Source organism: Lingula anatina, chromosome 1, assembly GCF_051362555.1.
Source record: "Lingula anatina isolate TDL-2025a chromosome 1, LinAna3.0, whole genome shotgun sequence".
Taxonomy (NCBI): domain Eukaryota; kingdom Metazoa; phylum Brachiopoda; class Lingulata; order Lingulida; family Lingulidae; genus Lingula; species Lingula anatina.
This window is the reverse complement of record NC_141767.1, coordinates 69,167,258-69,192,399: the sequence shown is the minus strand read 5'-3', so window position 1 is coordinate 69,192,399 and position 25,142 is coordinate 69,167,258. Positions and strand designations below refer to the sequence as shown.

Sequence of the window (25,142 nt, the reverse complement as noted above, 5' to 3'; positions counted from 1 at the left end):
CGTGACAACTACTCCCAACTTCACGTGACTTCAGTGAAGCTATCCAATGATTAATGTAAGTGCTATGTTTCCTCTGGAGCATTTATAACAACTAAAAACAACTGTGGGTTAAATCTTGTCATATATGAAAAAAAAAGCATATCTTGTTATTTGGTTAACACCAAAGCAGTCTCAGTGTAGCATGCCTTGTGTACAGCACGTCACATAACATTAGATGTTGTCAGGGAAAAGATGCACATGTAGCATTCAGTACTGTTGACACATTGTAAGCTGGACTCTATAACAAGGCAGCTGAAGCTGACAAATGTACAGACCAATTCAACTATGAAAAATATCCTGAACAGTAAGAAATAATGTTGAGAATCAGTAGACTCTCACAAAGAACAAGGCTGCAATATCATTAACGTGCACGTTAAGACTAACTGTGACTTCAACAGGCTTGAGTAAAACTAACTATTTTATAAGTACTGCAGAAAAATACTTGAAATATATGAAAAAAAACTTGAAAAATGGTGTATTTAGGCCCAACTTTTAAACTGATGTGTAGCTTTAGCTCTACGGTAATTCTATAATGGGAAAAAGACGACTAATTTCAAGTTAGCAAAAATAAAAAAAATGGCATATAGAGAAATTTATTGTATGTACAGTCACTGCAGTCTGTACATAAAAAGAAATAAAAACAACCAAATACACAAAGCTACCCCTGTTAAAGTCAAAATGAACTTTTCCATCACATTTACAAAAGAAGAGGTAAAACCCATGTGGGAACATACAGGAACTAGAATTTGGATTGTAGACGCACTGTACTGAATGAAATTTGACAAGTGGACAATACATGTTCCCATATCAATTATTGTGGTGTTAGTTGGGTTAATAAAATTCCATCAAACAATCACCTCGTCTTGCAGCAGTAGAGTTCATTCTGTGACTTGCAGGGGAGTAAGGTCCAGTTGATCCTGAATAAAACCAGTTGTAGGTTAACTTAAGTACCCATGGCAGTCATGACATTACAGTGAGTTGAACCAATAAGTAATCAATTGCCTCTTTGAACAATATAAGACATACGGCACATTGTATCAAAGAGACAGAATAAAAAGTTTCATTTCATGAAATAGCATTATGCTGTGTATGGGAGTTATAATACTGTAATGCTTCTTTTACTTATTTCATGTTCACATTGAATCATGACGGGTCTGCAATGGGTACTTTTTATCCTCTGAATACCCTCCATACTAACACAATAATACATGTACCACCAACAGAGTGTATATTGTCTCTTCTGTAAGAACACCCCCACTTCCATGCCAAACTCCACACAGAGAGACATCTGACACAAGATATTTACTTCCTTTCAGAAAAGATCAAAGAAAAAAAAACTCTTTAAAATATGAGGGAGAAAAATGAAAAAATATACAAACCAAAATCATGTATCTAACAAAAACTAACACAACCAAAATAGGTGAGGCAATATCTATCGGAAACAAAAAGACAAACCATAAAATGGACAAAATGAGAGATGTTCGACTGAGAAGTGGCTTACCTTGGGGGCTAGGCATGATGGGAGTTCCTGGAGGTCCGCCTGTTGGTGGGCCCTGAATATAGAGAAGCATAAAATATTGAAATTTACTAACACAGTGGTTAAACTGAACACATAATTTTATCAAAATGATTCATTTGCTTTTACATGACAAATGTGACATTAAGGAATTCATTATTGTTATTATCTAGAATTACGTTAAAATGAAACTAAGCAGAAGATGGATTTTAAACATTAAAGTGATAAATAAGCCACATGTTAAGTGAGCATGCATGAAGAGTCCTGTCTGACACTTCTCATTTTGCTGTCAATCTTAAATTGGTAATTAATTCTGCTTGATGCTGAGTTATAAGCATATATTGCTCAAATCATTTATCTACAAAATTCTCCCAGAATTGCAGATTTTAATCTAAATTAGTGCTGCAAGTGATTGTTTTGTAAAGCTGTTCTAGAACCTCTGAGAGAGAGAGAGAGAGAGGGTGCAGACTTTTACTTATTTCATTAAAAAGTCTGCTCTACATGACATTACAGCATGAATTCAGATCAACAAACTTCATTGAAACCAAACATTTTTTTTAAATGAATTGTTTCCCAAAATGATTGCTACAACAGTCAGTATTTTTTTCAAGATGGTGGCTTCTAAAACAGCTTTAAAGTTAAATCTTCTCACTTACACTGTAATTTCCAGGCGAGGGAGATGAGTAACTCATCTACATAGAGAAGAAAAACAGATACCATGTTAGTGCAATCAACAGCCATTCTGATTAATTTTTTATTACTGGCCACTGGATGTTAAAATCATCTCCCCATATCTTACATGGGTCACAGTTACAGGTTTTTGTGTAAGGTCCAACACAAACATGGAAACAAAAAATTACAAAAATTCCCAACAAAAGAACACCTGTTTTTTCAAACATGCAGCATATAAAATCCAATGGCCACTGTGTATAAAGTTATATTATCAATCATAGAGTTTCCTTCAAATATTAGTGAAAATATACCCGTGTCAATCACAGTGCTAAGGACTTGAGTGACGTTACAGAAATGTTAAGGTCAGGATCTTCTTGCCACTAACATTGTGAGACTAATTGTGATATAATGATCATATTCAACTACTGCCTCTAATCAACCTCATTAATACATATCTATAGATATTATGCTAGGGAGAATGTTAAGGTGAATTTTACAATAAAATCTTTAGATCATGAAAGCCCAGCTACTTCAATCCTGTATAATTAGAACAATTAGTACACATAGACATGGATGTTAAATATAAAAAGGAAAGTTTTGCTCCATTCAGTTGTTTTAAACTATTTTGTCTCATACTGGACCGAATGTTACATGTCTATTTCAACGCACGATCCAGTACGAGTGAGAACAAATCCATGTTTATTTTAGAAGTTGTTACTCACTGGTTGAGATGAGGGGGGCCAGGGGCGGGTCATCTGTCCAGGTCTGGAAGGCAGAAATAACAGTCATATATAGGACAAAAAATTTCTGACCAAATATTATGCATTACCAACAGTATAAATATTACGAATATTAAAATATGTACAACACGTATAGATTTACAGCAAAATGTACAAAACAGCAAATGCGAAAACGGCAGCACTAATTTTGAACTAATTTAGGTAAATATGCATACAACTCAACATTATTTCTGACTTCTGAACATAGTTAACCATAAATATAACAGGAGCACTATAAAAACATGTGCATGCATTTAATTTGTATTAATTCTAATATCTTTTCATTAAAGATAATGATGGCAAACCTTGTTTTGTGTACTCACATTGACATAGGTGGCATGCCTGGTCCTGGTCCTCCAGGTCCCGGCCCTCCTGGTACCATACCATTGGGTGCAGGGCCACGCATTGGACCATAGTTCTGAAACAGGGCCATGTTAGCATAAAACTAGAGCCTTTGAAGTAATTAATATTTGAAACTCCAACTCGTCATTGTCAGTATAACATTACTGTAAAAAAGGTTCTAGCCCTCCCAACTGATTTCTTTTTTTTTTTTTTTTCAAAATTTATCGTGAGAAATCTTCCAAGACCTGTCTTTGTGTTAAGTTTCATTTTTCTTTCATTTCTCTCATATCTCTACTCAATTTACTTTTGTTAGCAATAAAACATACGGATAAATATCAATGAAGCAACAGAGACTGAGAGAAAGCAGCTGACTTACAGGATTCATAGGACCTGGCATTCTTCCTGGCATTCGCTGCATGTGAGCCATAGGAGGACCTGGAAGTATGGACATATTGCAATCAATTACATGCAAGTAGAACAAAGGAGTGAATTACTTAACAACTTGTGAGCTCAGGAAAGTTGTAATAGTTTTCTTGTTGACTCACTGGAACCATTATTGTCTTTCTTTGAGTGGCAGGCAATACAGGTCTTCCCATATCTCATTTAAAGTTGAATTTTATCATTCATCAATTTTGCCTCAGTTCAAGATATTATTCTAATTGCAATGTTGCCTTAAGTAGCAGGAAAACTATTGCCACCAAAGAGATAGCTAGGAAATTGGTTTTTTATTTCACACCAGTCATCCTTTATTCCCAACTTGCATCACGATGTGAATAACTATGAGGATAAAATCTACTTTGAATCATTTTTGTATTTATTATGCAGACAAAAATGCACCATCACATGTAGTGCAGTAAGAGAACTGCTCAATGCTTCACTTTTAAGTGATGAATGGTGGTAGTAATAAAAGGTCAAGTACTCTCACTATGCTAGTTATAACATTGTGGAGATCTTGTGCACAGGAAATATTTCATTTCAGTCTTTTCTTTTCATTAATTCTGTGTATCCATCTTATTATCTATCTCCTTCATCAGCACAGACTTATTTTTAAAAATCTGATGACCCACAACTTGACCATCTCTCTCTCACCACTGTAAACTAAGGTAAAGTAACCTTGTAAACAATGTGGAAGGTGTTGGTACACAGGCAAGGTCAGTAAGAGCCCTGGCATTACTGAATGCAACAGCTTAAATAATTCAAAATAACTATTAAAAAAAATCATCACAATAATGATGATGTACCAGCACAAAAAGGTCATGTAGTACGAGTCTCAATTACGCACTTCAGAAAAAAATGCTAAGATGAACTTCAATATAACAAACTATTTCAACTGTTTATCCTACCTGCTGGTTCGTGGGTTTTCTTTCTCAACACATTACATCCTGTGACAAGGCCTTTCAAACTCTGTTATGAAACAAGGGCCCAGCAAACACTTATTGGGTACTTGTATGAGAATACAGTAAAATTCAAAATCTTGACAGCCACCAAATTTGTAGTTTCTACCCTCAGAGAAAAATATTTTTAAAAGTCACTACTTTCTGAGTAAAAAAATGTGTTATCACCCCGAGTTATATCAACTTTTTATACCTGGCACGTGAATTACATCAGTCTACCTTAGTTTCGTGTCTAAGATCTACCTTAGTTTCGTGTCTAAGAGAGACTAGAAACAAATACAGCAGAGTTTGAAGCACTACTGCTATAACCAGAGCCAGTTATTGCATTGAATATCCCCACTGATCAAAGCCACTGCTTTAATAACTGTGTCCTAAGCCCACGGCTCTAGGATATTATGACAAATGTTCTCATTCAAACAAGATTATCTTTTTATTAAGAAAGCAAGGTAAGTCAACTGAGAAATTAAAACTGAACTGGCTTGGATTGTATCAGGACTTCCTAAGTGTATACAGTGGCAGCTGAGCTGAACTGTGTGAAAGGCCATCGCACAGGACAGGCTGAAAGTTCAAGCTGCGGAATAGGTGAGTGGAGTATGGGAGATTACTGTAGTTGGAGGAAAGATACGCAATTGTCCTAATCTAAGTGTGTGTGTGTGTGTGTGTGTGTGTGTGTGTGTGTGTGTGTGTGTGTGTGTGTGTGTGTGTGTGTGTGTGTGTAGCATATGTATCTCTTTATAAAAGGATAAAATGTTATCTCCTCAAAAGTTGTCTATCAACTCATTAAAGATATTAGTGTAAAGTTCATAGGAGAAGAATGATGTTATCACATTGGTCTTATTTTGACCACACATTGTTCATTGTTTGTCTGCAGAATAGCTTAACACCATAGCAGAGATAGCTAAAGAAGAATGGGCCAAATATTTGAATATGGGCATAAGTAAAGCTTTATATTGTCATTTCTGTCTTCAAACAATCTGTATCCTTATTTCTTTTTAAATTTCATTAAAACTTTGGCAATCTTTATTTTCATTTTTTTTGTTTTCAATGAATAGCTGCCATTAATACTAAAAAAGACAGCCCCCCCCCCCCCCCAACTACAGTCAATCCCATCATCATTATACATCCAAAAAGTGTTTGAAAAATGTGCTGCACCTGTCAAAATATTTAGTGCTGATCAACTTGGTGAACAACACTTGGCACAAACTGAAGAACTGAAATTAATGAGAAGAAAACCTCACACATGAACACACAGGCAAACAAACAAAGACTATGTGTTCTACCTGTGTTCTTTCAAAAATATTTAATGTAGATTATTTAATATTACACCCTCTTTTTTAATCCAAAGGACTAGCATTTTAGACATGCATTAACCATAGTATTACGGTAAAATATATACTATAATATATACAATGTTATTTTGCTCATAGCAATTTTCAAATCTATTATTCCTATTGCACATCTTAAACATGTCTTATTGCAGAATCTCATCCAGCTAAATTTTCAGGTCAAATCAAAATGTCTTGTCACAGTGCACAAGTCCAAGTCACTTCTCAAAGGAAAAGATAACACATTACTTGAAAGGGAAAATGAATTTATTGGGCACTTATTGTTAACTAAAATGTAAACCATACAGGCAACGTGAAGCCATAAAATCTAAAGTATTCTTTGAAGTCAAAGGGGAAAACTTCCGAAACAAAATGGCTAACTGTTCCCAGCTGACCTTCATGGACTGGTAGGTTAAAAGAACCAGCACATTTAATGGCATGAAAAGGCACTGACACTTCAGACATAAGACATGCAACGTTTCTGCTGCAGATTATATGAATGGTACAACCCAGATGCTCTTCACCAGCCCTGGTATATAGTATTCCTTCCCTAGCGCAAGACAAGAAAAGGCTTTTTGAGAGATACTAAGTAAGAAAAGGCTTTTTGTGAAATACTAGGTAAGTTATGCACTTTACTTGATCACGAATTGTCTTACAATATCATCCTCCCGGCAGAATCTTGTTTTATGTATTTTTCATGTCATATCACAGTGGAGTGCTTTTTCAAGTTAAGTAAAGCACTCACTTACAGAGCAATTTCTAAGTGCAATTTTTTCAGACGCAATTACTATAATAGGTACATTTTATCTCAAGCACTGATTGCTGCTTATGGTACTTCTTACCTTTTTAATTGAAGAAAAAATCACAATGAATCTGATATGCCTAGTGTGCTTGACAGAAAAGTTGCGTAGGCAGAACAAGATCCAAGTCTTTCAATGACATGAGGACACAAAGATGAACACAATTTGATCAGTTTACCTAGTAATTCACTTGGAAAATATCCTCAAATTTCCTTAAGCTTGAGTTTGTTCCTAGAAGGTTTTGTAGACAGAGACTGAGGAATCACATTCATTGGTTTGTATCAAATACGTGAAATGTCAAGCACTATTTGAGAGGTGTGCATGTGAAAGAAATCTAGTCAGGCTCATGCATAAAGACGTTTTCTTTTTGAACAAATGTGGAAAATCTAATACAACACTTCATGCATAAATTCCTACTGATATTTCAACACTTTCTTTTTTATACCATGCTCCTAAAGCGGTTGTCTGTAACTTTACTATAATAATACCCCATTACAATATTCTAGTAAGCAGCTCAATCAATAGATGAAGAGTTGAAAAAGTTATCCTAATTACTTTGTTGGCAAGCAGTTTATCATCAAGTAAAGCAAGGGTGGCGCATTATCAGCTCTTGACAGCAACAGAGCAAAGTGATGAACCCAGGTAAATGCCGCAGTTATTTCTTTCCTGATACCCAAGGAGGGCCTCAGCTTACAATGAGAACAAGCTCAGTGTGAATAGTAGTACCCATCAATAATCAACTCTCACAAGGGGAACCAAAACCCTGCCTTCTAACACCTGAACTGGAATATTGAAGTTCTTCAGAGAAAGGGTTAGGAGCTGTCAGTATTTCAATTGCCACAGTGGAATGACAAGGAAGACTTTTTAATTTCCAGCCAAGACGTTATCGTGGCCTGCGATCCAATCATGATGAAAAAACCCTATGCATTTTCATCATTACCTAAAGGATTGTCTTGTCTCTTCCAGAAAAAAAATGTAGCCAGCTAACTCTGATCTCAATGTAATGAGATTTTGCAGTAAGTTGCAAGCTAATAAAAATAACGCTCTCCATAGGATTCATTATTGTGTTTCATGTTCTATTTCATGGTCATGTCAAAGCCAAGGTGCCTAATCTTAAGATATTAATAAGAAGAGAAGAGATATGGGAAGGTATTAAATAGGAGCTCCACTGCTGTGGGAATTAATGAAAAATTGGAAGTGAGTGCGATAAAGCCCTAGCCTGACATATTGCAGGAGCTGGATAGAAAATTAGTAAGGCATTACTTCCAAAGAGACTGGATTCCGACTAAGCCCCACAGACCAGTGTGTTTTCTAGGAAGGCAGCTGAAAGGCACTGGTGATTTGAACCAGAATGGGATATCCTTTCCCCCCAACATCACAAACATTGATTGATGTGATGTCTTCCTGATAAGACATGGGATAACGCACACCACAGTCGCAGAGAATACCAACGAAGACAGAAGTCTTCCTGTCCTCTTGAAAACCCAGGCAAGACAGCTCAGATCAGGTAAGGTGTTCCCAACTTTACACATACACTGTTAATCATTCATCAGAAGACATAGAGTAACACCCTTATGACCTTGTTTAACTTGGGTCTCTTCAGGTTACTTTACATCACATGGATATTCTACATTAGACTATTTCTCTTTAGGGTTCATTCACAATGAAACTATTGTTCTGCAGAGATCAATACAATTTGTGGGGACTCTTGCTGAATATAATCAGTTAAAGAGATTAACAAGCCTCAACTTGTTTTGAACATGCTCAACCAGCTACTCAACGCCAGGAGGTGTGTTAGTCTGTTAATCTGATTGCATTCAGCAAGTCACCACAAAATTGGATCGATCTACACAGAACCATAGCCTCATTGGGAATGAGCCTTTAGATGTGTCTTAGGCAGGTGAGGTATTGATTGACATCTGCTAAATTCTTTCAGATATGCTCTCATTGCAAAAGCAAATGTGTACATCTAAACTTATCCCCACCCCTCCCAACACACACACACACACACACACACACACACACACACACACACACACACACATTGCAGAACCATAGAGGTAAAACACTCATTGAACAGCAATGTTCCCCAAGTTTTGTGACAAAGGCAGCAGCTGATGTGGGTTCACCCCAAAGCCCTGGTATGTGTTCTATTATTTACTGCATGTGTTGCCATCCATAACGAACCAGGCAGGTGGTTGGCTGGTTGGTACAGGACCAGGAGGCTAATTTCTCCAGCAGTGGAAATGTCCAATCATCTCCCCCCCCCTCCCCTTCAGATCCCAGACATCCATCAGTTTGCCCTGAGAAATCCCAGTAATCACTTCCCACTGCTTACAGAAATTGCATGTTATTAGAGAACAATCTGCTTTGAGCTGGGTGTTTTGCTAGGTGATTAATGATAACAAAGCCTATGAAAGCATGATCTATTAGCAATCTTACACAGCTCTGGGACAACTCAATGTGTAAAACAACTGTGAGGAAGAGTTGGTTCTTTCCATTCTAGGAAAGTTCAGCCATTATATCTGCGCTTGCCACTTGGGCCTCAGGCAGATGTGATTTCCAAGCTCGTAGAGGTCACACGAATGTGGACAACACACAGAGATTACCTAACAACAGGAGAAATAGTAGAACAAATCACGGCCCAATGGGAGAAAAGCATATCCTGTGGAATGCAATACTCTGTTTTTTTTCCTTAATGTAGAGAAACACAGAAAGAAGTGCAGAAACATTTTTTCCATTTCTTCATTTATTTGTAAACGATATCACAAGATGTCTTCTTACTCCTGCTGCTAGGCAGATGGTTCAGTGATGGATTCTAGCGGAAACAAGAGTGCACAGTGCTTCATAATACAAGTTATTATTTCCTGGATATCAATATGTATACATTGGAGTATGCTGTAACATTACAAGAACCACAGGAGAGAATGAACTAATCCACAAGTCAGTGTTGTTATATCATTTCAAGCAATTACAACAGGAAAAGCACTTGTCAATTTAAAACATTGATTTGCACTATGAAAAACAACCATCAGTAATATTTCTTTCTTTTTCAAACTGCAATTCCAACAACTTGCAGCTTGGCTGCCTCAGTAGGAATCAAAAGAAGATCCAGTATATTCAGGAGACTTCAAACAAAAACCAACTGAGAACTTCATATATTCATTAGTTGGCCTGCTCTAAAGAGATTAGGAGCCACAATTGGAGGAAAAGGAAACAATATGCTAGACACAATCACGACACATATATAGGGACAGAGATATAAGCTGATCATTTCCAGATAATACAATGGAGGGATGCCGTTTTGGGGTCCTTGTTTCTTGTGCAGGTGAGTTTGAGTATTTTTTCCTTTGTAAACACATAGCTTTTTGACACACCTAACTTAATATCTCACATAGGAAGTTTTATATTTGAAAATAAAAACCACCTAATACAGAGACCAGAAAAGAAAACTTATCCCCAGGTGTAACAAAACATTCAGTTTGTTGAGGGCGACGTGACGTGACGTGACGTGAGGAGGTAGTGTATAGATAAGCTTTCCCTACCGCTGAAGTACATGTAATCCCCATCAATATAACAGCATTAGTGCCTTCCCTAAATGAGGGCCACACATGTACAAACTGTTCAGCCAATTATTTCTAAAAGCTCTACTCCACAGACAGCCGGCACACTTCATGAGATCCGTGCAGTTGTGGACTTTTTGTTGCATTTAGGTTTGCTCAAGAGTGATACTGTGTATTACATCTAAATGGAATATCACGAAGTTTGCCATTTGGAAATACCAGCATTTCTACTTAACTCAATCAAGTCTAATTTGCCAGTGAATAACAACCCAGCATGAGGACAATTCCATGCTGTACATCAAAAGCAATCAACACTTCCCCCGGCGTACATACACTGTCACTGAACACACACACACTGAAAGCCCTGGATGGAGACATATACATAGATACATGTACAGCTCTTTGTATACCAGCACTAGCACTGACTGCTATGCAGTTGAAGGGTTTCATTCTTGTGATGTTGTATATGAGCAGACTTGGTTGGATTGGTGGCATTTAAACTGCCTAAGTGGTGCGTTGCACACCGCTGACACGTTACATGATTAGATCTGGTGTGAGGTCACGATGGGAAATGCGGCTAGAGCAGCACTTGGAGAAAATCACCTAGACTGAAAAAAAAAATGACTCCATGGATGTAGATGTGGCCATTAAAGGTAAGAATTCTAAGGAAATTTGGTCTTTATGAAGTAATAGGAAGAGGAATATGAATCAATCAAGATAGAGTTCAATTCATAAATAAGTATAAATCAAATGTCAAAGAGAGAACAAATTTCCCATACCATCCTTACTACCCCATCCATCTTCATATGGAGTATGGTAAGCCACCATGATGGTTATAGAGCATGCTGCTTTCTATCAACCAACCAGTACCAACCAGTACAACCAGTTAGATTCCAGGATATATGATAAAATATACACTATTTCTTCAATGACGTGCTCATTGGCAGACAGCAACAAACAGATCCACTGTTTACTTCAACATGTCAATTGTGGTAGGTGATCCTGTTAGAGTATTTCTCAATTAAATCCAAACTCACTGGGGACTTTTTACTTTTATTATTAACCCAATGGATATTTGTATGCCCATATACTTTTTTAAAATTCAGCAGTGAAAATGTAACCCATCTTCTGTCAAGACTTGCTTTTGTATATGGCACTATTACATGACAGGGTTATTATTTTTTTCTCTGGTAATGTTCAAAGTTTCTCATTTTAGATCAAAGAACAATGCTTTTCATTTTTGTATTCTGTTATGTGTGATGTGAAGGTTTAACCAGGGCAGTATAATATTCACACCATGCTTACTTGACAGTAGCATGACCATGCTCCTCCCCCCCCCCCCCCCCCCCCCCCCCCCTCCTCCAACCCCTGGTCCATCTGACAAAAGAAACCCACAGAATCCTCTCTGGCCATGATTAAAGTGCAACTGTGTAATGTTGAAGCCTTCCATTTAAATGCAAGAAAGCACTCTCAATTAAGCATTATCTGGGCTTTAGGATGCAATCACTCACAACTTGTCAAATTAGAAATTTGCTCTTCATCAATAAAATGCATTGCATGAAAAAGCTGTCTCCGAGCTTCCTAATCTTTGCACGAACAACCAAAATCCATTTGCTGTAGATGTCTTCGTTTCAGAAAACTTGCCAACCATACTGAGCAGCCACTGAATTAACCATGACAACATCATTAGCCAGTCCCTCATTATAGTCCAATCTAAAATAATGCTCTAAGCAGGCCTTTTGAAATGAAAAAACTCAGGTGGGAATACCCAACTAGATTCAGGCACAGGCACTATGGGATTTCCCCCTTCCTCAGCCTCCCAATCATTATAAATATAAAGATATGTCCTGCAGGATGTAAGATTTCCCATTTCCTACTTTTCTTTAAAACTATTTCTTAAGATATAACTTAAACATGGTCATTGTTAATTTCATTAATAAGGTTAGTTTCTTGGGAATGGCTTGCTTGGCCACTTTTGTATCCGTTTTCTTTAACTTTTTTTTCCTTGTAGACTGCTACTTAACATATCTTACTCTTTGTGAATTACATGACACTCTGACATTTTCCTACAAAGCATTTTATCTCTTACACATGTTAACTCAGACAACAAAGGGTTTTATGTTCGTCAGCTCTCTGGCAATAACAAAATTATTGATCAGGCTGAGGCATAAAGTTGTTCCTTCATGTAACTATCACAGCGTTCTACTAGTTAACACATCACAAATGTCACCAAAAGTTTCAAACTACACGAATCCAGTAATTTGACCATGCTGACACTGAAAACACCCTAACTCTACTGAAGGAGCACTGGTTTTCAAAGGAGAAAACACACACACACACATGCACTACAAACATACATGCAAGTTGTTCTACACTACATTTCAGTGACAATTTCCGAGACAGTGAGCAACTCATGACAGAATACAGAGTCATGCAACACTGCTTAACAAAGTCACCGCAAGCAAACTAAACTTAATGTTTCCTTAACACATACATCACTGAATAATGAGTCGGGCCATGTACTACAATACAAAACTGTTGTCGGAAACGGAGTATTAAGCTAAGATTATGTATGTGACAGCTCCCTAGTACAACATGAAACATGCGTGAGGAGGTCGTTGATACATGTACTCCCAGCTTGTTGATTTATGTAAGTGCTGTCTTCCTCCTCCATGTTAACTATGGAAGAGACATGCAGACCCCCATTGCCATACAAGTCATAGGTACAGCTAACAGCCTGTGACACTTGTACCAACATGTACTTGAGGTATAAATTGGTTCTGATCATACTCACATTTCTCGGGTGGTAAGACATTCACAGTTTTGCAACCAGACGTAGCTGCATGTTTAGACCACACCGTCAAGATGTAAGTAGAGTAAATGACGAAGCGATAACGGCAGTGTTCCATGTACTACTACAACACCATGCAGAGGGTAAGAGGCTGACACTGTGCTGAACAGTGCTATATGTATTACTGGCTTGCCTCACCTATCAGCTTGTAAAACTATTGGTTTACCAAAAAGAGCAGGATCTTTAAGTACACATCTGTTAATTTATCTTTGGTTTTGGCTTCAAACAAAAGCTGATCGGACTGATTTTCCACTTCTACTTGGCTAATGCAGGCTGATGCACATTGCTGAGAGCGGAGAGGAACCTGTGGTTAGGTATCAGGCTGAGGACAATGTCAACTATATATTTTTAACTGTTACTTTTCAGCTTTATCATTATGCCATATCAGCAAAATGAATTCTACAACATTAGCGCAACATAATTATTCTTAACTTCCTTTTAAATTTCCAGGCAACTAACAATTTTGAAGGGAAGGGTGTTCTTTTTTGAACAAGTGGACCTTTTTATCAATTATTTGACCCTATTTCAAAAATGACACATAACCTAAGTCAACTTCTGATTCACCACAGACCTTTTCCAGCCAAAAGGACCATTCTTTGGAACCACCTAAAACCCTTCCTGCCTCAAGCTCTGACCTGACTTTGAAGTTTCTAAAAGAATTTAATATCAATGATACTGCTGTATTGTTAATGAAGGACCAACATTACAACTGTAAGACCAACACTATTGGACCATTCCCAGACCCTATTATACTAACTGTGGATCGATCTATCTCCTAGGGGATTCTCGCTAAATTGCAATCAACTAAAGTGGCTTAGATATCTGTCATGCCTACTGAAGCTGCTAGTGGGTAATTAACTATCATTTAGTGGTTTCAGTAGGTGTGCCAGATATCTAAGCCGCTTAAGCTGAAAGCAATTTAGCGAGAAACCCTTTGGAGATAGTCCAGATCAATCCTGTTAGATCAACCTAGGTATGAGAACCCAGTCCATGATAAAACTGTCAGTAGGACCAACACTGATAGGGCAGCAAAAAGACATCTTGTTTTCATACTCCACCAGATGTGTGAGAGACTGTTAGTGGTACTTTTTCTTGTTGTTTGATAAATATCACCAGCCATGCATTTTATAAACCGGCTGCAATGGCTCATCTTATACAATTACATTTTCTTAACTTCTGACAGCCTGTTTATAAAGAAAATAAACTTATGTTATTTGTTAGGGGTTCATAGCATTCCCCTTGCTCTCCAACAACCAATATGTTATTATCTGCTTCAGTAGATTTGTTCCTCAGTTCAGAAGCACTACAATGAGGATGACAGAAAACCTTCTACATTTTTCAGATTCAGGGACAAAAAAACTGCCCTCCATCAAAGCAGAAGTGGAACTAGCCATACAACAGGATAAAAGGACCTTCACTTCATAGCTGTCGGGACAGGTTGATTGAGGATGTATTGAAGGATCTCAGGGATCACAGCTTGCAATTCTTGGTACAACTGAAGCAGAAAATGACTGAGATTGAGCTGTCAGCAGAGGATGCTGGTTATCTGGCCTTCACCTCCATATACCCACCACTAAAGCAGGAGAAAAACTGAAGTGAACTGACGGGATTGCAGGTAAGAGGGCTCAGAGCAAAATTTTCACCTAAATTATCTGCTTTTCAAAGACAGAAACCAACTTGAATGTTTTGCTACTTTATCCTATAAGCAGATTGTGTCATATTACAATCCTTTTAGTGAGGTAAAAACAGCTGCATTTTAAGTAGACTTTATAGGCTAACACACTGCAGGCACTATACAGTGCACTGTGGCATGTGGTAGAAGTAGGAATGAGAGGGTTGTCTTGGACATAACATGTACACTGTAGAATACATTTTTTAATTAAATATCTGGTAGAGTTAGTCCCTTAAAGTGTTGCACATTTTTGTAAATGCATAGCTCTGTAGAAGTAGTGCAGCCACTTTGGTTCTCATTTGTCCCTCAGTTCTCACCCGTATCTCCAAGTAGTTGTCTGTATGTGACAATGGTGACACCCGCTACATTATGTGTGGAACTCTAAAATAGATTTTTTTAACATGGATACCTTACCAATGTAGTATGTTCTCTTGAATAATTATTACACAGGTTTTTTTCTAAAAATGAGTCAATATATATTTGTTCCTGCATACACCTGTGCAATGAAATCTTAATTGCCCCTATCATGCTACTAAATCATAGAACATCTAAATAGCCTCTATCACTCTACTAAATCATAGAACAATTTCTTTAAATTTCTGAACATCCATTGGACAATCCAAACAAGGCCAGGGCATTTTGTGTGGAATCTGCATGCATTTCTATAAGCATAAATCAATTCCCATGTTACAGAGATTTTTCAAGTGCATCTTAATGTCTCTGACAATAATGCGCATTCATTGATGATACTGTCAACTTAAGAACATCACTTCTTATCATCTGACATCTTGTGTTCACATCATCAAAATGGTTTTCTCACCTCATGCAAATTAGCTCTGCTTTTAAGTTCAGACAGTCCTGTCCAATATGTCAAAATAAACATTTTGATTTCAAAGAACTTCCAGAAATTATCAACTTATCTGCTTTTTCATCATACTTCAGGATGCTTTGAAATTCTTTTATGAATAGTAATAACTGACAAGATTGCCCATAGCCTAAATCAATAGCTCTTGAGAAAATATAATACAGTTGTAACAAAATGAACACAAATCAATAGCTTTCTACCACACTGGTCTGCATTGGTCTCCTGGTGGTGGGGGATAAAAATACACACCAGTCTACAGGATTATGAAGAGACTCTTTTATTGGTAAAGACTACTGCAAAATATTCTATATGTTTAGTTCTTGATGAAAAAAAAAATCTTGCATTTTTCTTTGAAGTTCAGCACAAAATGTTCTAGGATAGACAATATACACGACCAGTTCACTGTGACAAATATAAATATCCATGCTGTTAATTACAAATTTATTCAACTCTCTTGTAAGAGGCGTCTGTTGGAACCCTTGTTGCAGTGAACATAGTGAAGAAACTGCCTTTTTAAAAAGATATTTGATGGACAGACTGTTAGAATTATTGAATTGTTCATTTGACAGCTAATGACCACATAAAAAAAGACTTACTAAAATACTGATTAAATCCTTTACTTCATCATGTTACCTTGGAGCAAGTGGTAAAGATACATTTGGTCTAAATTGTTCAAGTTTTTCTTAAAATAAATATCAGACTAGAGGATGAGAGAGGAGATACAACCCCAGGATATTGTACCACCAGCTACAGTAAGTGCATTTATATGGAAAAAAAGGGACACCACCTCTAGTGTTGTGCTTGACAAGTTCTACAAAATGCAATAAAATAGAGTTATCAATTTTTTGGTAGAAAATTACAATTTATAATGGAATCGCGGGGAAAAGTAAACAGTCAAATCCAAAGTTACAGTCGATTGTGAATACGAGTTCCTGTTCAAGTTCAATAGTAACTATGGGCATATCTCTTCCAGTTTTGTATATGTAAGGACTGGAAAATTTGCAAAGTGCAATGCATCATGAAAAGTAGGTTCAATATCAATTTCAAGGAAACAGTAAGATTGCCATTAAATGACTTCCTATTGAAGTTCAGTAGTAACATTGGGTATCTCTGCTAATTTTGAAGTATTTTTCTTTTTATTTTCACCACTGAATATTGTGATGTTGTACTTTTGATATATAGCAACTCCTAAACCATATGAAAAAAAAAAAAAAAAAAAAAAAAAAAAAAAAAAAAAAAAAAAAAAAAAAAACCGGACACCAACTTCAGTATTGTGCTTGACAAGCTCTACAAAATGCAACAAACCAGAGGTCCAGAATAAGAGAGAGGTTTTGGTTTCGGCATCTAATGGCTGCTACTTCTGTGATAATGCACTGATTTACCCCATACTCACGAAGATGAAAGATGAAAGTGTAAATCCTGCCCAAAATATTATAGATTAAGTCTGTGTAGTTTCTGAAAATCAGCACAAATAATTTTTTTTTTTTGAAAAACACTCCCATTTTTTGAAACATTTTGGCCCATTTAACCTTGCGCGCTGGTGGTACAAATATAGAATCCTTTCACCGGCAGGAAAACTGGTGTGAAATAAAAAGTCGTTTTTGCTTTGAAAACATGATAACCTTGTTTTCACAATACATAGATTGCTTTCATAATTTTTCACACATAGCTACATTATTAAAACAAGAGCAAGCTGAAGTAAATCTACTAGATGCAGGTTCCACTTACCAGGCCGTACATCCATACTGTTTGGCATCGGCATCTGACAACCACCCATCGTGCCTGGTGGCTGGAAGAGACAGACAGTCCATAAATAAATAGCAATTTTAAAATGAAGCATACAATATTATTACATAGACTCAATTAAAATATTGGGTTAGATTCTTCAATTTTTGAAGTTATACTGCCCAAGACCATTATGATTCAATAGATTTAATGACCAACATCAGAGAGAGAGAGAGAGAGAGAGAGAGAGAGAGAGAGAGAGAGAGAGATGCACAATTTCAAGAGTATGATCATTCTTCTGAACAGCAACAACATCTAAATGAAACTGAAGAAACGATCCATCAGCATAAAGCACAGAACAGCAAACAGTGTCAATGTTACTTACAAAATCGTTAGGCATCCTTACTGGTCCCCTGGGGCCGCCTGGATACCTGGGTGACATGAATGGCTGGAGACAAACAAGAAAACACACTTAGACATGGTACTTAGAACTCTGCTCTATGGTTTGATTGTTGTATCTTTTAGCCACAGTGGCAGTTTACTCTAGGCATGATCCATTGCAATGTGCATGTGAACATCTGGTTTTATCTGACTGTAGAGAAACTGACATACAGACTAATGTCACAGCCTGTGTATGTTATCAATTTTCTTTCATGTTTTGATTATTCAGAATCATGCTTATTCAGTGACAAAATACACCGAGGAAGAGTAACAGTCTTTAAATATCCTAAGTTCCCCCTATAACATTTGCAAGCTTTTATTAAGATTCCGTTTCAACAATTACAAGCATGGACATTATCTTGTTTAAACATAATTTTTTATTTTTTGTACAACTGTTGACTTAACTTAAACATCATATTCTACATTCTACCACTCAATAAACGTGTTGTGTAAGTGACAATCCTCCTCATGCTTTTGAGGTGATTTTTCAGTTATTCAACTGAACCATATCTTTTCAATCCTAATACATGTAATAACTGAGCAGTTATCAACATTTCAGTTTGGTCACAATTTCTGATTGTGTCTGTTGAGATCCCACATCTACCACACTCCTGGCACAATTTATCACAGATTGGTAGAAAAATCCCTTTTCATGAACATCACACTCTTAAGTTATCCTTGAATAGATTATATATCTAAGCATTTAGTTTATAAGTCTAAAAATACAATAATCCTTCACTAACTACAAATAAAACATCAGATAAGCTTGAAAATAAATCATAAATACATAATACACACTGAAACAAAAAAGGATTAAATCTACCACTTTTCTACTCCACAGCTTCTATCCACGAAGAAACAAGACACACATGCAACATTCAGCAGTGCAGTTAAATCTGTCCCGGAGAGCAGTTTCACCTAGGCAATGGTTAGAGCTCCAAACAACACTAATCCCAGAGCGTCATGGAGGTAAGTTGATATCCCCTTTCTTTGTGTAAACTAATGTTAGATCACAGTTACATAGCTAGTGTAGAGACGGCCAGTTTAGTAACAGACATTTTTCATGGCCATAGACTTACTTTGCTGTGATGACAGTTGAAGCTAGTTCTTTTGAGAAAATCATCAAAATCAAAATTTAAAATTAAGCAAGTGCGAAACAATACTAAACATTTAATTTAGGAAAAATGTTTAATTGTTTCTCTCAAGTTTTGAAAGATTTTCTGGTATCTTGGTAAAATATTTCACAGCAATGATGAAGTCTATTTGGTTAGCGTTATGACTGAGTGAGTGGTGGGTGCAATGTGCAATGGTGATTGAAAGGTGACAAAATGACAATATCAAATCCACAAATGTACAGAAGGGAGGGACAAGTGGACCAAGAGAAGACAACAACTAGCCATTTTAGAGATCACATTCCAAGTTCTGACAGAAACCAATTTCCCTTTCAATGTTTGATTTTTTTAAATATCCCCTTGCAAAAAATTAACTTCATTGCCATATGCTTTATGTTAATAACTCAAAAACATTTCAGACAAAATAATCTACTTGTTATTTTAAGTGGAGCAATACTTCACCCAATTTTCTTGACTATTTTGAAAGTGACCCTCATTAAATGGCCAGTTCTGTCAGGTCCATCTAGGAGTTTGCTGGGGGCAATATTGGCCACAATCAACTACTTACTTGTCCTTGCCCCATCATAGGATTGTGTGGCGGCTGTGGGTGGGGGGACGGCTGTGACGCTGGCGGTGAAGGACGCATGTGGGCGTTCTGTAGCAGAGCAACGATGGCGCTAATTCAGCAATATGTTCAACAATTGTACAGAAAGATGGAGGTCTAATAAGGGCAAAATAGGCCCATAACCATGATAACTTTGTATCAATCTTCCATCAGAGATAAACAAACAGTGCTGTTTTCTCAAATAAGACAAGCCTCTTTTGTTTATTTCATATAAGTATACCCCCCCCCCCCCCCCCCCCCCCCCCCCCCCCGCAAAACCATGTAATTATCCTTATTCTTTAGCAATGAAAGCAAAATGTGAAGAAAAATAGTCAAACCCAATTTAAAGAAAATTACTGAACCGTTGTATTTTCTGCTAAAGCATATACTAAGTTGGGCTAATTGATACTCATCTATAACGTGGAAGATGCACCTGTTTTTTCACTTTGCTCATTCAATGCCAAAAGACATACAATTTTAGGACTAGTGAGGACAATTATATTATCTTATAAAAAAACCCCTTGACTTTATTACCAATTTTTATCATTATTACACCAAGTACCAAACACTGGAATCCTTTCAAATATATAAACTGTACATATTTCTAAAGACAATTTTTGATTAAAAATTATCATATGCTATTTTTTCATTACCAAATTTGCTCCCAATTTCAGTTAAAAAAATTACGGAATATCTTTCATTTTACTTATTCAGTTGACACCAGTGTTGGTAGGAAGTCATATATGTGAACTGGATAAAATACATATTTAAATATCTACGTAGCTATCACCTCTGAAATACAAAAGGGGATATACTTCACATTTAGCTTAAAAGTAAATAATCAAACTATTTAGTCTACACATTTTTCTTCAGTGCTCTAATCGTGTGACACAGGCTGTGTTACAGTGGAGGTGCTGTTGGTCTCTGGTCCTCTTTTATTTAGTAAAATTATGATTGTGTTGATGAGAAAGATCTGGTGCCACTGCAACCACCAACACAAACACATCTTCAACCAACAAATACTTGTGAAAAAGAGAGAGAGAAAAACAATTGATACCCCACATACATAAAAACACACCCATTCCAACACTGTTCAATGATAGCCCAAAACACCAACAAACGGAATATAATTCAACAGCACACGCATACATACAGCCCACATATCAGGAGTTCCTGCTCTACCCATTGTGTTTTGTCTCACCAAACACATTGCACCATTCAGGCAGTGATTGTGTTTTTCACAATATAGACATACAACACAGACTTCTCAAAAGCATTTCTATGTTGAAGCTGTCTAGATTTAGACATAATTGAGGCTAACTAAATAACTGGATTTACTCTGGAACTGAATTACTGTTTGAGAATTCCACAATATTTTGACTTGCATGTCAATATATCTGGAGTCCAATCTTCCCTTTTGGAATTATGTTCACAAACATGAACATCTTAACAACTGAACATAACCAAGCTAAACATCCTTTTATTTCAGATTGATTGTGAATGTGAAATCAGATTATTCCTAAAGCCTCTTTTTCACATCCTCTAGCTACAAATGATAGCTGGTTTATATAGTCCTATATTTTTGAATGCTTTCTATAAATTCAAGGTTTTTTAGTAAGTTTTAAGTCAAATACATCTCTTATCATATTTTTCCAGGAAGCCCAATCTTTCGATATCAGTGCTAAGTGGTACTAATTCTAACCCTTGCATAAATCCTGAATGGTTTTAGATATATAACATAGCTATGTCAATTATTTAAGACTGTCATTTCTCTGCTGTCACCAGACAAAGACTTGACTACGGACACGGCAGCAAAGTATCAAAACACACAATAGTCCTAGGGTTTCCTAAAATTCATTTTACACATTTATTTCTGTTTAGTCACCAATTTATTATGGAATCTAAACATTTCACTGGCTCTTTTACAAAACAAACCATCCCAGTGCATAATCAAAGGACTTGTCAAGCTAATTGTTTTTGTTTTTGATAATCATTTAAATATTAGTCATATTTCTCAAAAATTGATATATAGTTGAAGCTGTTACTTAAAATACTTGTTTCAAGAGGTAATTCTACTATACTTTATTCAATGTAAGTAGAATCTCATGCATGAAAAACTGAGCAAACTATTGTTTAGTCCCTCTCTTCAATAATTAATAACATGACTGTTCATGAATAATTAACTAGTTACTGTTTGGGAAGTCCAATTACATCATAAGCATACAATTTGTTACTGATACCAAAAGTAACTTTGGTACAGAATTTTAAAAAAATATCTTTTTAAATGAACCACTAGCACATGTTATCGATGACCAGACTTTTTTAGCCATGACCAGACTTTTGGGAGAGTTGTAAAAGATCAGTTCTTGTCAGGTTCCTTTGTCTAAATCAAAACCTTTCAAGCACATTCTGGACTGTTATGAGGTGAGATTATACTTACAGGGAAGAACCCTGGAGGCATGGGTCCCCCAGGCATGCCATCTTGTGGCGGCATTTGACCTAACGGACTGGGTGCTGTATTCTGAAACAGACAATCACAAATTAATACACATCGCAAACTGAAAATTAATTTTCATTCGGAAGGTTTATGCAAAAATTTTCCCAGTTTACTCATTGACTGTTGACTTCCAGTTCCTAGTTCCTTGACTGTAGGATTTTATTTTCTGAGAAGTTTCTTTTCATAAATGTTATTTTCACTTTCTGGAAACTTTCAGACAACAATGAATTAACTATTAAATTAGGCATGGCAATAATAGATGAATAACAAAAATATTAAAAACATTAAATAAATTTTAACTTTTCCAGAATATCAAGAACATCATACAGTTAGAAGCATAATCAAATATAACAAGTAGGCAGATCAATTCATTATGGACTAATTGCCTGTGTGTGTGGGTGGAGAAAACAACCATTATATAGTGTAGAACTAGCTCTGAAGTACAGTACTATTCATCATCATCTGGTCATTGAACTTTTCTTCTTGTTTTATATTAGATAACACATTTTCAGACTCCTGTCCTAATACCTTACTTGACATTCTAAAAACAATACAAAGCCTGTATGGCAGCAGCCCATAAATTTATATCTATATCTACCTGTTGTCTTTCTGAGGTTGTCTGATATTAAAAATATTCCTGTTAAGAGACACTTATCACAAGTTCAGGACCATTTCACATGGAGTGGTACAGTTTTCTGTAGCTCTCTCTGGTTTGAAAGATGGAATAGTCTGGCTGTTATGTAAGAGAGTCACCAACATGGAGCCAGTGCACTCAACAGGGACAGTTAACCAAAGTAATTATGATTGGTACATGAGACATGTGAAAGAGAGTAACCCCCCCCCCCCACCCCCAGTGGCATGATTACAAACTGGTGGGGTAAAAAACATTTTGCCTCTCAACGTGGAAAGGACCTATGATACATTATCCCTCTGTCTCAAGATTTTAGTGACCTTCCCTACTCATCTTCCTTCTTTCTGGGCTATGTGGTAACACATAGTCCTACCAGTCCCTACTGAAAAAAATTTTTTTCAAAGACTGGGAGAAAAGGGTGTACATATAGTCCGAGGGACCAGCAACTGTTTTTCGAGCTGCCATTTTGAATTCACAGTCAATCCTGCCTAGTTTTTTTTTTTGACCTAGTACATTTTTCATAACTCCAAGTCTGGCTGGCTTTTTTTATTTTTAAGCTTTCACTATATCTGCAGTATCCTCTGCAGTATCCATGCAAAAATTATCTGTGGGGTTCTAAAGGTTCATTGATCCAAAATTTAAAAGCAAAATATTCGAACAATTCTTTGGTCTGAACTTTCCAAAGATTTATTGGAGTACAGGCTCCAGGCATGCAGACATGGGGAGTTTGGGGTTTGAAAGCACCATCCTTTTGCCAGGAAAAGGTCTGCTTTGGGTAAAACTTGATCCAGGTGCACAAAAGTTTCGTGGTTAAAGGTCCACTTTTTCAGAAAAAGAACCCCATCCTTTGAAAACACTGGCTACGGTCCTGGGCTCATTACTACTACCAGTACTCCAGTAGTAGTAATCCTAGTAGCCCTAGACAGACATATCTTATGAATGAGTCCTAACATGACATGTAGAAACACTTTGCTTGCACTGATAGAATACCAACATGTGGGCTATCAGTTAAGGTGAAGAGGCTACTAAATGGGTCAATAAGAAACGTACCATCATCGTTCTGTGGCTGATTGAAAGAACTCTCAAAGGTTTGGCTTAGAGTTTAGTCAAGAACTCTTTGGAAAAAATCAGCTTCGGATTACATATTTATGTAGCAGATAGTAAATAAGAGGACAAACGACACCAATGCATTTTTATACATGGATTTTTGGCAATATATAATTTGCACAGAGTAGAGTCAGATTAGTTGAGGGCCAAAACCCTCCTTATAAATGGTTATATTTGAGTACTCATACACCCAGGGGATAGGGCCAGTGTTACTCTCAAGGTCAATATCTTCTCTCTGCTGGCAATCCAAGATAACTGCCAAGTTGACATTACTTATGCATGAATACAGACTAGGGACTATAAATTCAGAGAAAAGATGTCATGAAGAGGAACATTCCTTACACCTTCAATCCTATCACTGAGGGAAGGTAGGAGTGAAAGTGAGGGGGGAGGGGAGGCTTTATACGGAATGGTTAGTAAATTAAGTTTCTGCCTCCATGTAGTATACAATCATCCTTGTTCATTTTTCTTCATGCCAGCACCAGCTTGTGGTTCATTTTCCTTGTTTACAGTTAAACCCGAGGTGCATGTAGTTGTCTCTTTACACTGGGCAACAAGACGCATGCTCATACTGTTCAATTCCCTTTAACTCGGCTCTGCCCTCAGTTTAACTCTACACACTGCATAAACAAGTAATAACACTTACATAGTGAGGAGAAGAGAAGTGCGAGGGAGACGTTATTTTTCATGTGATTCTTTTTTTAAATCTTTTTTTACGAATTGTTGATTTCAGCAGTCCTGGTTATATACATTTATAAATAAATATATCAGTTAACAAATTTCTGTACTACATATAGATTGTTTTATCCTTGTTTAGCATTTATAGCTTGGATTACAATGTTGTTTGCGTAATTATGGATGACCTATCATGAATTTTATTATTAAATTTTTGTTCAGTGTAGAATCCAAATAATGAATTAAAGATATCACTTAAACATATTACCAAGAAAATGTTTAATCTTGGGGGTTATGTTAGGAAAAATGACAAACACCACTTCCTTTATGAGTTTTATACCAGTTCAATCAACCTAATATTTTCAATTTTGCTGTATATACATATACATTACCGATTTTAATTACAGGTTAGGCCCAAATGTAAGGACAGCCTTCACACAATTAATTAATATCATTTAAACATGGGAATTGAGTCCTTCTGTAGATAAATGTGGAATTACTTAAAAAGTGGTAAACACAGCATACACTTGTA

The 25,142-nt window shown here is 36.5% G+C and overlaps 1 protein-coding gene and 1 long non-coding RNA gene across 12 annotated transcripts in view; one reads left to right on the top strand and one right to left on the bottom strand.

The window, feature by feature from the left end:
- LOC106166446 (single-stranded DNA-binding protein 3) overlaps positions 1–25,142 on the bottom strand; it is a 53,428-nt gene that overhangs the window by 5,700 nt on the left and 22,586 nt on the right. For 3 of the 8 annotated variants that reach the window (XM_013545015.3, XM_013545012.2, XM_013545017.2), the window contains 10 exons: positions 22,141–22,221; positions 19,665–19,751; positions 17,929–17,991; positions 17,547–17,607; positions 3,725–3,783; positions 3,330–3,424; positions 2,950–2,992; positions 2,212–2,247; positions 1,541–1,592; positions 897–956 (listed from right to left, as the gene is read on the bottom strand). In XM_013545015.3, coding sequence (XP_013400469.1) covers positions 897–956; positions 1,541–1,592; positions 2,212–2,247; positions 2,950–2,992; positions 3,330–3,424; positions 3,725–3,783; positions 17,547–17,607; positions 17,929–17,991; positions 19,665–19,751; positions 22,141–22,221 — 637 coding nt within the window. The remainder of the gene's footprint in view (positions 1–896; positions 957–1,540; positions 1,593–2,211; positions 2,248–2,949; positions 2,993–3,329; positions 3,425–3,724; positions 3,784–17,546; positions 17,608–17,928; positions 17,992–19,664; positions 19,752–22,140; positions 22,222–25,142) is intronic. The other 5 variants (XM_013545018.2, XM_087001318.1, XM_013545016.2 and 2 more) reach the window with 4 other exon arrangements.
- The window catches only part of LOC106166447 (uncharacterized), a 28,742-nt gene continuing 9,799 nt past the window's right edge, over positions 6,200–25,142 (top strand). The window contains exons 1-4 of one of the 4 annotated variants that reach the window (XR_015331958.1): positions 6,200–8,374; positions 9,374–10,195; positions 14,624–14,896; positions 18,826–18,953. This is a non-coding gene — a long non-coding RNA (uncharacterized LOC106166447). Of the gene's footprint in view, positions 8,375–8,931; positions 10,196–10,274; positions 11,084–14,623; positions 14,897–18,825; positions 18,954–25,142 lie in introns of those variants that run through there. The other 3 variants (XR_015331960.1, XR_001238798.2, XR_015331959.1) reach the window with 3 other exon arrangements.